We start from the raw sequence: 16485 nt of genomic DNA, 5'->3' as shown, positions 1-16485 counted from the left end.
ACAATTGCAAAAACAACAACAAAACTCTTTGCAGATGACATGAACCAGCTCTACAGGTTTGAACAACTTTCTTAAGCTCTAATAGAAACTTTCTGTTTTCTTACTTGTTATTTCAGGACCTGATTTCTCTCCTTTTTAGTGGAAAGGGATTGATTGGTTCTAGGCCAAACCCTCCTGACTGGGAGTAAAGGGTTAGTATTTCCACTTTATTTTACCTAACGCAACAGATCCTAAAAATGTGAGGTAGGAGGGAGGCAATGGGAAGAAAATTCAGCAGACAAATGTAAATAAAGTACATCAAGGTGTTGCTTCATGGAGAAGCAGCTGACTTCTCCAAAACCAAGTTCCACATCCTCCTTAGGAGGACTAATAAATTCTACAGCCTTTCTTCAGTCAAACGTTTATCTCACTAATTTTCACAGCAAATCCTTTAGCAGATGTCTCATAACATAATCAGTGTAGGGCTTAGCAAAGAAGATGACAGTGACCTTTTGAGATCCGTCACCATACTGCTTCTTCATTTGTAGAGGCAATGCCATTGACCTTCCTTCCCTTAGGGTACTACACCCATCTGAAGACGACTAATGAAAATAACTTCTTGAGGTCCTTACCAGTATATCATTCTTTGATTCTACTACTTGACCTAAGTCTCGACAGGTATTTGAGTGGTAGGTATAAAAATAGTATTTTGATGATGTTCTTTCATAATCTGAAAATGTTCTACAATGCAAGGTGTTTGTGGAGGGTTGATGTATGGGAATTCTACATGCTATGCATGATTGTTTTGTAAGCTTACAACTTTTCTCCTAAAAATATATGGAAAAAAATTAGTGAACTGGTACCTCAAAAGGAAAAAAAAGTCAATGAAATTATTTCTAGCCCCTAGAATTATTGGCCCAGTGTTCCAACCTAGCCCAGTGGGACAACTGTTTCGAGTAATGACATGTATACAGATTATTGCATTTGAAGACCCCATGGGGTAAATGGATGAACCTGCTTTGAAGCAGAAGTGACTAGCTTGACAGAGTGTGTGTTGCGGTGGGGTGGGGGGATGGTAGTCAGGAAGCCTCCAGCCCCACTCCGCTCCCCTAAGGTTGAGGGGATCAGTGTTTTGGGGCTAACCTGTAATTCATTCTTGGCACACTGGTTTGGAAGCTCATTCTAACTCATCAGTACACTGTATACCAAGACTGGGAAGCAAGCACGCGGCCAACACTAAGTTAAACCAAACCTGCTGGACTGTCTTCCCGAAGAATAGATCAAATTCTATGCTACTATCAGCCAAACTACTAGATTTAAAGCACGAATTTACCTTTAAAACTTCTTCCATCTTTTGTCATGTTTTTAATAACTGTGTCATGTTAGATAAAGCTTCTGCCTAGTTAAATGCATGCCAAAATCTGTTCAGGTTAGGAAACTAAAGCCTACCAGCCAATGCGAAATGGGCAATGTGTACTTTAAAGAAAGGAAAGAAAAAGAAATCAGTTTAGACTAGACTTCCATAAGGAAAAATATTAGCAGTTTCTTGTGGCTCACTCTGATGCTTTGTAATACCTGATGAGCAGCAGGTTAAAGGGACAGAACCACCTGAATTACTATTGGAATGGCCCTGAGAAGACCCTATAGCCAGCTGGAAACACTGTTGCCAGATGCTACCAAAATATGTCCCCTTTTTCCTTCCAAGTTCTCCAGCTCAGAGCTTCCAAACTAGCAAGCTCTGATGTATCTACTAGGCATGAGTTATTGGTGTGGAGATGTGCTGATTCCCCTTGGGAGACAGGGTCTCAAGAAGCCAGAGCCCTTGGGGCCAGTCAGCTCTGGCCCAGGAGACAAACAATATCAATTTTTATGTCTTGTGTCATGAAAAAAGTTGGAAAACACTTCTCGAATATTCCTACAGGACTATCCATGCTCTTAATAGAAGGCATCTACAACTGACTTACAGAAATATTCTTTGTACTCCACCTTTGGATAAATTTTAGTTATTTTGTACAGGCAATGCTATGCTTATTCTAATACTCTAAAAAAAAAAAATGCCCGTCTATAAAACGTTTTTAAAAGAAATTTAGCTTTTGTTCTTGGAGAAGAGTCTTGACTTCCAAGAATATGATCACCCTTTTGAAAATCACAGTAAGGAAAAGCCAGGTCACCTCCCCCAGCAGATTTTGTATGCACACACATTATCTTGGATCAGGGGTTGGGAAAACTTAGTCTTGATCTAGCTTTGCCATTACTCACTTTGGTACCATAGCTAGTCATAAAGCCCATCCCAGTACCACTTTCTCATCTGTAAAATATGTGTGTGTAGGGGCGGGGGAGCCGGTGTTTGGGGTGAATTCTACTCTCTTCCCGCACCTTCACTCTTTCAGCAAGAATCTTTCTTGAGTATCAAATTAAGGGAAAGTGCTACGAAGCACAGAAGATAAATTAGATACAGTTTCTGCCCTCAAGGAATTCTCTGTCCTGTAGGTGAAATAATACTTTACTGAAATACATATTTGTTGAGTGAATAAATGAATAATTACAGCAGGAGGTAAAGAGTGACACTTTTCAGGAAAGAGCTATAAATAAGCTGCTATGGAAATGAGGCAGGAAAAGTTTCCCTCCGGACAAGTAAAATGGATCATGAGAGAAAAAAGCACTGATTCTAAATCTTGAAAGAGGCTTCTACAGGGCTCAGGTTATCAATCAGGTAGTTACAGTAGTGCAAGAGAAAGAAAGTAAAAATCCTGAATATTTAAAACTTAGTTTTTAAGCAAAGCTCTGCTAGGGGGAAAAAAAAAAGGAGGCTGAGGGCTGAGAGGTTGGGGAAATGGGAAAGAGAAGTTAGGAATAATAACTAAAATGAAATTTTTAAAAAGTCCTATAGATGGGTTTGTATCCTCACTTCAGATAACTGAGAACCTGAGGAACTTTCAACGTCTTTAAAAACAACTCACTCTACCTACAGCAAAGGGATTTGGGTCATATGCCAGTCCCCGCAATCACCCTTCCGCCATCAGCTGAGATATTTCCTTTCCCAAAGGAATCCCAAGGTTGAAGAAGCATTGGCCTATTACCAATGCCAAGAGTTTAGTAAGTGGTGCTAATATCCCACAGAATCCTATAACTTCTTTAGCTAAATCGATTTCCATATTACCCAATAAACTGCACTGAAAATAGTTGACCCTGCTCATGGCTCTGAATTTTTCTAAAGACTTGAGAAATTCACAAGGTCTCTGTTTGCGTCTGAAGCTGATGTGGTTTTAAAATCATTGTTGGAAAGCTGAGCCAGTGCAATCCTGTCTCTTCTGGAGAGAGAAAAGTCCTACAGTCATTCCCACCTAACTCAAGAGGGGGAGGGACTTTTACCTCTGCACTCTCATGCAAGTGGGGAAAGCAACATAAAAAGAACCTACTCTGAAAAATATTTTAACTTTTCCACAACTAGAATGTGGAAAATGTTAGTTATGACATCAGCATTAAGGTTTCACACATAAAGGCCAGTTATTCCAAAGGCAAGCATTTAAAAAACCTGTCAAGTGCTACCTGCCATCGAAGAAGAAAAACTTCCCCCGGCCATTCTTTTCTCCATGAACAAAGTTTCCCTCAAATCTGTCTGTGGAGGAGTAGGTGACTGTGCAGAACCCATGTGGTAACCCGTCATCATCCAGGTGCCCTGGGAGAAAAGAAAGAACGAGACAAACCTTAACATCATCGAAGCCCACCCCACCCCTACCCCTCAGGTGCAGTCACCTGCTGCCAGACAAGTCCCCTTTCCTGGCATGAGTAGACATGAATGTGCAAAGTTTCTCACTTGCCTGCCTTAGCAGGATCAACTTGATCTTTCTGTGTACTTTGTGAATGGATAGGTCCACAAGAGAGGAACTTAGTCACTTCAGTGTATGAACTCAAAGTAAGTTTGCATCTTACTGGAGACTGAGAGTTATCATCAATACTGTCTGCATGTTACAATTTACCAAGTACTTCCCAGGCAGTACACTTCTCATTCCTGGAATTAATGAATACCTCCAAACATTCATGCTTAACTGAAATGCAGTTGATTTAGCACTGTTTTATAAGCTATTGTCAGATACACTGTCTTTGGAATAAATGATCGAACTCTAAACACTAAGTATGTAATATGATTTGATAAACTATTACAGTGAATAACCTTGAGCTTACTGTTTTCCTTTCCAAAATCTTTCAGTTTAGAATGTTTAGTAATAACTTTATTATATATCCTTGACCACTATTTTCAGAGGGCTTGCACTTTAAATGTAGCTAAAAGTACCCACACAGTCATTTAAAGAGTGATTTTGAACTGTGTTCTTTAAATCGTTGATTCCTCCTGGGTCACAGATGGGTATATTCTAATACTTAAATATTCAGAGGTTTTTAATTACTCTACATATTTCACAAAACCCAGGAATCATCTAATATGTGTCTCCCCAGTCATTTTGGTGAACTGATTGTGCAACGGGCAGGTGAAAATAAAGACAGTAGTTAATCAACCGGCCTTTTCCTGGGCTAATCTGGCTCATGGATGAAAAAAGATATGAACACATTAAACAATGTGCAATGCAGGGACAATAAACACTTAAATGTGGCTTCCAGATGGCTCACAGACATAGGACTATAAAGAAAACACAAACCATACTCCACAATGAATGTTTTAGTCTTCTAAAATTATTTCTTCTGAAGTGATTAAAAGAATATTATCCCTTGGAAGAGATGGTAAGCACCTTTATAAAAAGCTCTTTATTTGTATTACTGACTACAGAAAAATACAATAACAATGAAAAATACAATGTTTTATTGCTACTCTGCCTCTGTATAGAATGGATTACCTAGAATAGAATGAAAATAAAACATGGCCACTTAAATAAATCACACCACATATGGTTCCTTTCCTCTCAACACAAACTGTTTCTCCAAGGCCTAGAAAATTAATGGTCAGGAGGAAACTAGACCATAATTGCTTTCCTCTCACTCAAAAACCAACTGTACGTGACATAATTCAGTGACACTTGAGTCCTATGAAATCATTTAGACAACTATTTTCTAAATATCTACTAATGACATTTCTCTCATTGAAATGAAATGAAATCTACCTTTTTTCCTTTATTGAAAAATCATTCTGTATACTGCTAAAATCTTTCTTTAATGAAATGCTGTTGGGATCAAATTAAATTTAGCCATGGCTATGAATTTAGCTTCCTACTTTTGATTTAGGTATAAACATCAGAATATATATTTTAACCTCAATAAAATATTCATTTTAATTAAAGTACTTGCTAATTTGTTGAACAGGCATTCCTCACAGAAAACAGTTCACATATTTCAGATTTTAAAAAGTTAATGTTTGATGAAATCTGTTATTCCTCTTTAGATCAAGAGAAATATTATGATAAGGATGAACCTAAGGACAAAAATCCAATGTAACTTCATTCCTACCTTCCCTCAGTCACTATAGCCCTGTCCTATTTCTGAAGGTTCACCATCAGCAATGGAATTTAAATATTAGTGAAAACTGACAGTGTCATATAGCACACTAAAAGCACTTAAGGGGCAGTTCTGGGTTTTGTTTTGTTTTTCTGTTTAAGGAAGTACCAGGGAGTGAACCCAGGACCTTGTACATGGCAGGCAGGTGCTCAACCACCTAGCTACATCCACTCCTTCCCCCACCTCAATCCCTTTTGAGATGACAGCAAAAATATCAACCCCACTCCATGAAGGATACTTGTCACAATGCCAACAAAGTGGCCAATGAAGAGGTATCCCATCACGTGCTTAATTTCCTGGTAGAGAGAGAAAAAGAATATTTCTGGCTGGTTCTCAGGTGGCATTGTGCATTTCAAAGGAGGTGTCTGGGAGATTGTCATTTCCTTGCTATGCTAAAGGTTTAGGATCTTGTGGGAGTTCTGAAATCTCTCTGTATCAGACCATAACACAATCCCTTTGTTGGCTTGTTTATTTTGTTAGCTTTAACCTTTGAAAAGCAGGGTGAAGTGATCAATTAATGGGAGCTAGAAATTAAAGAGTGTATTCATTCAAGACTCTCACTCTATTTAATAGCCTGGAATATTTTTCTTAGCAGAAGAAATTTATATCTAAAAGAACCACTGAAGCAAAACAATAACAACAACAGAGACAAAGAAAGAAATGTAGGGATAAGGTTTGGATTGCTGTGTCCTTACATCTTCTTTCATCCTGTGTGCTAAAAGAGCTTCTGACAGATAAAGTAGATACAACCCCAGGTACTGGTTCTTCTGAGGGCTACAGAGACCTTCGGGTTCTATGGTCTGGCAGATGGAGTTCAGTGCCATGTCAGTTGGCCCTACTTTGGAGTTTGTGTTTCTGTGTGATGGAGCTAGACTCAGATGTGATCTTTGTCCACAAGTCTCTCCTGTTACTTTTACCAGAACTATAGTTGGTGCTGGGGTTTAGTGTATACCCAGGGGACCTGAACCTCTGGACTGACCATGTGATAGCCAGGCCCTGAGCCTCAACAGACTTGCAACTCCTACACTCTGGTTTATTGGACTTACCCCACTCAGCTAACATGGAGGTGAAGAAGGTTAACCACCAGATCCAGGAGCCAAGAGTGCCTACAACTGAAAGCAGGAGGATTGCATCCAGCATTCATGTGGAATCTAAGCCCCCTCTTGATATAGATGTGAGTGGACACAACCATTCTAAGGTCCACAGGATGGTGGAATAGAGTATGGATTAGAGTGGACTTACTGATATTCTATTCATGAACTATTGTGATTAGTAATCGAAGAAAATGTGGCATTGGTGTGGAGAAAGTGGCCATGGTGGCTGCTGAGGGGAGGGAGTGGGAGGAAGAGATGTGATGTGGGGGCGTTTTCGGGCCTTGGAGTTGTCCTGGGTGGTGCTGCAGGGACAGTTACCGGACACTGTATGTCCTCCCATGGCCCACTGGGTGGATTGTGGGAGAGGTGTGGGCTTTGATGTGGACCATTGACCATGAGGTGCAGCGGTGCTCAGAGATGTATCCACCAAGTGCAATGAATGTCTCATGATGATGGAGGATGTTGTTATGGGGAGAGGAGTGGAGTGAGGGGGTGGGAGGTATATGGGGACCTCTTATTTTTTGAATGTAACATTAAATAAATAAAGACCAAAAAAAAAGAGCTTCTGGTATAACTCTTGCTCAAATGCCATTCTGACCATAAGATCATGTACTATTTGTCTTGTTAGTATTACTAAATTTAACAGAAAGGGATACTGAAACAGAAAGAAAAAATTTTTTGCACCCTCTATGCAGGTACTGGGTTATGTGCTTTTCTGTTGTCTAATTAAACTTCTCACTCAATACCTCAAGGATGCAAAAGCAGAGACTTGCTCAAGAAACACTTTAACCACTCTGAATGTGCTGAACACTAAAAGTCCCTTCCCTAAATCCTTCAATCCCCTTTCTCTCTAGAGAGATAGGAGCAAATCGATTTCCATGTTACCCAATAAACGGGGCTGAAAATAGCTGGTGGAGATGAAGGTGCCTCTAAAATGGTGGGCATCCCTACATCCTTGGGAGAAAAATGGGAGAAGCCTTTTTAGTTAAGATAATTCTCAGAACAACCAAGATTTTCAACTGCATATTCTGGCTGCAAATTCTTACCTCTACCAAGTGTTACCCAACTCAAAGAGAAACACTATCCCCCCCTGCTTGACTGAAGTCAATTTGTAAAATACGCCAAGTCAGCCAATAATCCTACTAGACAGTTCCAAAAGAGGGTAGTTTTCCAGCCAAACAACACAAAAAATTAACTGGAATGGCTGCTCATTATAAGGCTGTCCCAGCTAATTTACGGCCTATCTGTCCATAACATGACTTTAAATATAATTATAGTTGGAGAAAGGGAGGAAAAAATACAACTCTTAGAAGTTTGCTTTTTCACTTTGTTTTAAAGATCACTATCTACTGAATAGACAGAAGTTAAATTTCTCCCCTCAAGTTACTTCTGAGCTTCTTCCTTATCCTAAGAGGCAGGGCTGCATTCCCTGTGGCAACAATCGTCTCAGCAAAGGAAATTCCCTCGGGATCAGACACCGGGTAGCTTCTGGAAGGGAGCCCTGCCTCAGACTTACTCAGAGGGGATCTGAAAGAATAGTGTGTGCGAGTGCGTGTTCTTTCACAACAAGAAGCGCTTACACGCACTGTTGGTTTTGTAGAATAGAGCCCTGCTTTAAAAAACAAAATAATCAAAGGAAGCTTATCCTGCTTCATGCAAAGAACATGCCCTCATGATAATGCATTTATACTGGCTGTTAAAAACATAATTTGATTTTTAAGAGTAATTCTTTGTGAGAGCTCAATTAGTTGTTCGGGTCATAATTACAACATGTGGCCCACGTGGAGAATTTGCTACCAGTACACTTGGCGTGCATTTTCCCCAGGTGCAGAGCATGCGCAGTCTTATTACAGACAGGACAAAATAGGAGGGAACTGTGATTAAAAAAAATAAATAAATAAACATTCTTAACATTTCCAGGGGGTGGGACAGAGGAACCCTGAGATGCTTGCTTTCATTCCTGGCCTCTCAGTTCTGGGGATTCTGATATTTCCCCCTTTGGAGCACTCCTCTGCAGGGTCTCTTACACATTTCAAGGCCTTTCCATTTTTTCCTGCTGACTTGGGCCCTCACAACCAGAGCCTTTAAGGTTATTGCCTCACCTGCCATCTCAGCCCCTCAGGCTGCCCTGCTCGCCACTGCCTGCTAATCTCCCAGAGCGGAGCTCTGGTCCTGACATTCCCAGCTCTAAAGAGCTCTGGCAGCTTTCTACGGCATCGGCCACATGACTTGGGCCCAGCCTCTTTTCCATCTTACCCTCCAGTTTTCCTCTTCCAAGCCCTGTGTTACAACAGAACTGAACAACTATTCTCTGAACGTGCCCACATAGTTCCACACCTCTCTATGTTTACGCATGACGTTCCGGCCTCATTTCCACTCAACTCTGTCCCACTACTGCTGGGGAATCTTTCCTCCTCTACTTCTCCAAGCTGAAAGTGATTTTTATTTTTCCTCTCAACCACCACAAATCATCTGCAAATAAATATATATTTATTTGAAATTCTATTAGGGACCACATCATATTCATCTTTGTATCTATGGGTAGACAAGAGAAATACAGTCATGAATAGTTCTGTTCCTAAAGGCCCAGAAGAATAATACTGGAAAACTAAACATCACTCCCCACTCAACAAGTGAGCCTCGGAGTTTTGAGAAAGCAGCATAGGTGGCCTGGGAGCCCGGAAGACAGGTCCACGGCCTGCTCCCTCCTGGCCCTCCCTCCCCTCGGGAACTCATCCACTACAGTTCAGAACGTCACCTGAGCTACGATTCCACCCTGACAGAGAATCACAAAGTACACAATGTGGCAAAAGACAGTTAAACTCAAGTCCTGAAGACACCAATTTCTTCCCCAGAGTAAATTTCTAATAAGGAAGGGAAAGAAAAGGATGTCTTTGTAGAATCTGTAAATTCCCTTGCTCCAAATACAATTTTATGGAAAGTCACTGAATGATTCATATTAATCCGAAGAGAAAATGCTGAGAAGACTGTGGAAAAGGATGAATTAACAGGTTGTAAACAAACAAACAAAAATTAGTATTTTCTGTACTAAAACTAGTGTTTATACAAACCTTTTCTCACCGAACTCTCATGACCAACTTTTAAAGAGTTGCATTGACAATATTGACATAATATTTAACTGTTCTTCCAAACTCAGTAACCAACTCTTTCACAGACTTGACTGACATATTCAAAATACAAAAACAGAAAACAAAGAACAGGGAGACAATTTGGTATGGTGGCGTGAAATTCTGGACGCTCCAAGCTTGTTTTCTCTGGAGTGACCCCGGATTAAGTTCTTAATTTCTCTATGCTTCAGTTCCCTCCTCTGTAAAATTAGGATCCTATTAGTACCCATCTCCTAAGAATGAACAGAAAATGCATGTGAAACTGCACATTACAAGAACCAAACCATTACAGCAATGAGAACAATAGCTAAGACAATGAGCTGCAATTCTGTTGAATATGTTCTCTACTGAGAACAGAGGTTCTGTTCATGGAGAGAGGTAGGCTAGTTGGCACTGAAACATCAACATCTTCAGACTAGGTTCTTTTTAGGAAGAGATCACAAGTAGTTCATAACATTCCCCCATGCATGTATTAGATGTTGAGAAGAGAAGACAGCCATGAAAAGGCCAAAAAATGGCTGGAGAAAAGTCAGTAGGTGCAGTTCACTGCCTGTTTGAGTTTGAGAGTCTCCTAAGGACTTTCAGACTCTGTTACACTGATTATTATAGTTAGGTACAGCCGAGTGACCATGTGTCCTAGATTGCCCCAGACCTTTAAGGCCTAACCCAGTTTTCCCAGCATAATTATTCACAGTGCCTCTCTCATTCTCAAGAGTGCCCGAATTTGGACAGCATATGGTCACTCTATGCAACTAGTAAGAACCTTCTAATCCACTGGGCAATCTCAGTAACAACAATGCTACATTTCTGAGGCTGCTTGATCACATTCTGCAAATGAGCCAGGGAACCAGGAACAACCTGTTCGCTGTTTCTAAACAGCTTCAAGGAGGTGGTTTAACCTGGGGAGCGTCTCTGGTAACCAGGGGTTTACCCTAAATTTTCACAAGTAAAATTAAACTTGTAAGAATGACAGCAAGGACTACCAACTTGAGAATTTTTCATTTATCTTTCATATCATGGAGGTATAAGAAGTCAGTAACTTTTAGATAGTAAAAAAGATTTCTTATGGGTCAACTCAATGTGGATGGACCCACATTGGCCTTACTTATTAGAGGGATAAATAGCTCCGTGAGTTCAAAATATTTTAGTGAATTTTTTTTTCACCAAAAATGTTTAAGAATTCTAATAGTTACATTAGAATGACATCTTTTAGAGAATTCAGAAATATTATTCTACTTTACTTCATCCTAAGACCTCGGAAGTACTGCACAAGGGGTCAATTATGTTTTCTGAAACATAAAAAATCGATTTACTCTCTCAATGAAGAAACTAGGTATCCCTTGGCATTGGCCGCCACCCTGTTTTTCTTTACTGTTTGTGAGACCTTCTTCATACAAATTAGATATAAACCAGATACAACCAACAGTTCAAAATTATTTACTTAGTCACCTAGTTTAAAATGTTCTAGAAAAATACCACACAGCATTGCAAAACATCACGACGTACTGTCTGGGATAGAAGCAAATAAATACGCTAAAGAGTATTTTTCAATATTCACTATTACAAAACCATAACATCTCAGGACACAAACAACGTTCCACAAGGATTTTAGTATTGGCCAAAAAGAGGTGGAGAAACTCAGCAAAACAAAGTGGCGAGCAAAGTCGGGGGAGGGGCGCTAAAGGAGAAGGGGCGGAGAAACACGACACCAAGGCGGTGATATCACCCACAGCCAACTGCAGGGAATTCAGAAAGTTAAGTGTCACCCAGCAATTTCGGTCTGGGCTTGCGACGCGCCTGCACAGCGTGGCGGCGGCGGCACCCGGGCGCGGAAGCAGGAAGGGGGAGGGGGGGTCTGGCCGAGTGCGCTCCCGGGACAACCGAAGCAAGGGCCAGTCGCCTCCCGGACCGTGCGTGATCGAACCCCGGTCGGGACCGTTGTGCGTTGCCCTGCAATGATTTCATCTGTTCCGAGGAGTGGCCGCTCGGGCCGCGGCTGCCACGTGCCTGGCCCGGCCCGGTGCGCTGCGCCAGGGGACCGATCCCGCAGCGGCTGCGGGGCCGATCGCAAGCAATGGGCTGGCGGGTTCCAAAACCCGGCAGTGCAATTGCTCCGCGGAGACCACTGCCCTCAGGGGGCGGCCTTCCTACGCCCCCTCAACTGCCCCCCCACCCCCCACGCGAAAGGAGGAAGTGCCCTGCAGGCTTCGCAACTCCGCGGGCGGATGCAGGCTGCGGCCGGGCGGGATGGAGCGGCCGTGCCCTCCCCGGGGCCCCGGCCCGGCGGAGCCCAGCTCCCGGCCTGCGCCTGCCGCGCCCCGCCGCGCAGCGCGCGCTCCCGGCGGCTGGGCCGTGGCTGTCCGGCCCCCGCCCGAGCCGGGCCGCCGGCTACCCGCGGAGGCAACGGCGGCGGCCCCGGGGCCCGGCGCCGCGCCCGCCGCAGTCCGCCACTCCTCCCGCCCTGTTTTCCCCGGCCTCGGAGAAAAGCTAGTACCTTCCACCGCCTCCTCCACCATCTCGTCGTCGCTATCCATGGCGGCTGGGGACCCTGCCCAGCTCGGGGCCGCGCGGCTGCCTCCAGTCCCTCTCGGTGCTCCCGGCGGCTGAGCGAGCGCTGGGGCTGAGCCCTGCGAGTTTGGAGGAGGAGGAAGAGGAGGAGCAGTCGGGCTGGCTCGCACTACCTCCCCCTACAGCCCTTTCAATTCCTTGGCCTTCAGCTGCTGCGGCAGCAACCGTTCCCCCCACCCCTCCCTTCGCCCACTAGCCCCTCGCCTTCGAGGCCCCGGGGTGCCGCTGCGGCCGCTGCCGCTGCTGCAACTTTCGCCCGTAATTCCCCTCTTTGTTATCGAGCAGCTGATCCTCTGACATCACCTAGCGCCGGTGCGCTCCCTCCCTCGCTGATTGACGGTTCCCCGTCCCTTCCCAGAAGTGAGGCTCCTCAAAATGAAAGGCGCTCGCGGTCTGCGCTCACTCTGGGCCGCAGCCGAGACCCCGGGCCGATCAGCGTTTATCTTTTGCTTCTGCGCGACTTGGCGCGCGGCGAGAGCGCCAAGCGGTCCTCGGCTCCCTGGGCTTCTCGCCAGCACCCGGGGCCGCCGGGGCCCGCCCTCAGGGGGTTCAGAGCTCCCGACTTCTGGCAGCGCCAGGGGCAACTTGGAAGTTCGCAGTGCAGTGCCCGCCGTCTTCCCTCGGGACAGCCTCCCAGGCGCAGGGGAAACTAAGGAAGCGTTTCGGACGCTCTGGCGCCTCGGCTGTCTCTCGCGCTCGCCCCCACTTCACCCGATCTACCCCTCGGAACTGCGCGAGTGCGGCGCGCCCAGGAGCGCAGGTGTCCAGCGGCAGCGCCTCACGCCCGCCAGACGGCTTCCCAGACGCCCAGGTGGGTGTCAAACGGGTCCGGTTCCACGCCAGCCGGCCCGGGCCCCACCCTCCTCGAGACCATCAAGCTCCTCGGGTGTTTCAAAAAATTCATCAAGCCCAAATGGCTGCGGGTTCTTTATCAGGCCGGAGACAAGCCACACCAAAGGCCCGGCAGGTTTCTCGCGGCAGCTGTGGTCACGAAAAAGAGCCACCGGGTGGGGCTGACCAGGAAGGTCCCTCGTTCTGGCGCGCCTGCAGCTCCCGTTTACCGCCCCGCACGTGGGATGCCCCTAGCTGTCTCTTCCCTTTCCCGAAAGGCCGGCCACCGCACAGGTTGGGGCGTCTTCAAGTGGAGAAAACCATTGGGCCCCCGCTCATAATGACAGTGTCACTATGGCGCTGACTCTTAAAGGTGACCGTTAAGGGCGGCTGTAAATAGCTGGTTAAATGGATGCAAATGTACGAAATGTACCGTGGAATTGCAGCGTGCGGCTCTGGGCATCTGCCAGGCGCGGCTACCTCGTGGGGGAAGGGAGAGAGGTGGGGGAGCAAAGAAAGTTTTTCCATTTGGCTTTCTGGAAGATGAGCAGAGACTTTGGGGATTTCAAAGTACTTCTAGCGCATAGTAGACCACGCCTTGCTTTGAGCTCTTTATACAGTTGTGTGTGTGTGTGTGTATTTAACCGAGGTTTGCGTTGTTTTTAATACATTCTTTTATCTGTGAACAAGAGAACAATGCCAGGGATATTTGCCCTCATACACTGCCAGGAATTTCAGCCTATTTTGATTGATACTGAAAGCCAAAGCTAGAAGGACCCTGGACTAGAAGGAAGACACCTATCGAGAGGCCCTGATAGGCCACCCTTGCCAGCCTGAATTCCTCCTCCAGGAAATAGGCGTAGAGGCCACTGCTGTAAGATCCCTCCAGCTTAGGATATACCACTCTGAGGTCCTTGGTTTAGGCTGGGCCTCTCTGAGTTTCTCTAATTTGCACCAGACTCCTCTGAGGTCCTCTGGTCTAGGCTAGACCTTGAATTTCCCCAGCTTAGGCTAGACCCCCTCTGAATCTTCCTGAAAGTCCTCTGGTGGCTGATATCTGAGCCCCAACGTTATACAGAGAAAGTGTTCCTGCCGTGAAAGAAGAAAGAGCCACTTCAGGTCACATCAATTTCAAACATAAACCACAGAAACAGGATTTTATTTCTGATTAAAAAAGAAAATAAACATTTACTGAGCTTGATCACTCACTGGTTTTCGGTTGCATGATATATTTTATTTCTCCTTTTTATGTATAACCTCCTCCCCTATGTATTACACTGGTACACAAAAACATAACAGACACCCACCTTTCTCCCCAAGATTCCAGCTTATTTTCAGGGGTGAAGAAGATGCTGAAAGTTAAAGGAAGCAGCAAAACCAGTTCATTTCCTCAAAGGGACTGAGGCAGGACGTGGGTAGGTTAAAAGAAATCTCCCCTCCAAACACACAGTTGGAACCACCGAGAAGCATGATGGGTGGGGGGGGGGGCGGAATTTTGTCACAAGCATCCGCCCCTGTATTGAGGTTCAGAGGAAACTTGTCCAACCCTCTCCTCTCCTTGGTGCTGTGAGGTTTTCCCAGCCTGCACTGCATGCCCAAAGGGTCAAGTGTTCTCTTTTACCTGCTACCCCGGGGACACCTGGAAACCTGCACGCAGCCCCATCACTGAAGCAGGCCTCCTCTGGATCTGGAAAAAATAGGTGGAAACCAGGGTCTTCCTCGCAGGGCCGGCAGTTGCAGGAGTCACTTCACCACCATGCATTCCAACTGTTCCTGGGCCCAAAGCTTAGGTTAAATGTTCTTTATATAACTCCTTTAAGATATACTTGCATTTTCACAAATCACTTTACGTCTATTTTCAGTCTCATTTCTAGTACTGATTATTATTTTATAGCCCCAGAACCCAACACAGTGCCTGGTACAGAATGAGGGTTAAGCACTGTCAGTGATGCTTCTGTGGATTAGAATATTTTGTTTTATATAAACAGGGCTGAGTCTTTCTCACATTCTGGGTCCTCTTCCTATGCTTTGGCTCAAGTCTAAGGAGCATTTTTGAAATGTTCCACTTTCCCACATCCACTGGCCCAAATTGGCTTCCATCACATTCTTTCCTACAGTTTTCTTCATTGAGAGCTCACTTCATAAACCATCTTTCCACTTGGCTTCCCACCATTTCCCCCTGTTGTAGTCTGTCCCCACCAATGTGGACACAGTTTAGAAAATCAATGTACGGCAGTGGCAGCGGCCGTGAGCGGCCGTGGTGGCGGCCGTGTAGCTCAGTTCCTAACCCCAGCACATCCCAATGTGCCAGAACAGGCCCCGCCAAGGAGAAACAGAACCTGCACAGGACATCCATCAAACTTTGCCGGACGGGAAACGGACTTTGGCCCAGTGGTTAGGGCATCCGTCTACCACATGGGAGGTCCGCGGTTCAAACCCCGGGCCTCCTTGACCCGTGCGGAGCTGGCCCATGTGCAGTGCTGATGCGCACTGGTGTCCCCCGTGTAGGGGAGCCCCACGCAAGGAGTGCACCCCGTAAGGAGAGCTGCCCAGCACAAAAGAAAGTGCAGCCTGCCCAGGAATGGTGCTGCACACACTGAGAACTGACGCAGCAAGATGACGCAACAAAAAGAGACACACATTCCTGTGCCAACAACAGAAGCGGACAAAGAAACAAGACGCAGCAAATAGACACAAAGAACAGACAACTGGGGTGGGGGGAGAGGGGAGAGGAAAAAAAAACTTTGCGGGGGGGTGGGGAGGGCTTGCTTCCATGCACACACCAAAGAATAACTTTCCAAGCTGCCACATTTTAGCATTACTGCATGCAAGGATGTGTCCTCTCTCTTCACACTCAGGTTGGGAAACGTAGGTCGCTCTTCCCCTGTAGTGAGCAGTCAAAATATTGAGTTGATTTCATTCATTTTACCACCCATGTCTTTCCCTGGGGAAGGCTGGTGCTTACTTACAAGGTTGCTATAACTCTTGTGATAAATATGTTTTACAGGCTGGATATGTGCCTTCCTACATTCAGGAGAAACAATTCTGTCAACTCGCCACAACGTATAATAAGTAAATTGCAGAAAACCTAGTGGACGTGGAACTCCTGCAGGATCACTAGCCTTGGCTGTTACTGACACCTCACTCTGCAGCATGGGGGCTGGAGTGGCCCCTGCAGACGTCTGGGTCTCATGTTTCCGGGAGGCAAGGCCTTCCAGAGCCAGCTAGGGAGTCTCAGGGGCCTCTCCAGGGGTCCTGTGGGCCAATGGCTGGTGTTCAGCTCTAGTTTGTGCTGTTTGCTTACACTCCCGGCAGGGAGATGAGGCAAAATGGGTCAAGGAACTCTTAAATGATCATCAGGTCTTATTCCAACCCTGCTC

General features: G+C 45.3%; 1 protein-coding gene across 3 annotated transcripts in view; it reads right to left on the bottom strand.

The window, feature by feature from the left end:
• The window catches only part of SETD7 (SET domain containing 7, histone lysine methyltransferase), a 42358-nt gene extending 28961 nt beyond the window's left edge, over positions 1 to 13397 (bottom strand). The window contains exons 1-3 of one of the 3 annotated variants that reach the window (XM_071214602.1): positions 12995 to 13397; positions 12201 to 12333; positions 3529 to 3658 (exon numbers count right to left, since the gene is read on the bottom strand). In XM_071214602.1, coding sequence (XP_071070703.1) covers positions 3529 to 3658; positions 12201 to 12240 — 170 coding nt within the window. In that variant the 5' untranslated portion in view covers positions 12241 to 12333; positions 12995 to 13397. Of the gene's footprint in view, positions 1 to 3528; positions 3659 to 12200; positions 12533 to 12577; positions 12967 to 12994 lie in introns of those variants that run through there. The other 2 variants (XM_004471951.5, XM_071214597.1) reach the window with 2 other exon arrangements.
• Positions 13398 to 16485: the final 3088 nt, after the last annotated feature.

Source organism: Dasypus novemcinctus, chromosome 1, assembly GCF_030445035.2.
Source record: "Dasypus novemcinctus isolate mDasNov1 chromosome 1, mDasNov1.1.hap2, whole genome shotgun sequence".
NCBI lineage: Eukaryota > Metazoa > Chordata > Mammalia > Cingulata > Dasypodidae > Dasypus > Dasypus novemcinctus.
Note: the sequence above shows the minus strand (reverse complement) of the source record. Positions and strands in the feature narration are given on the sequence as shown.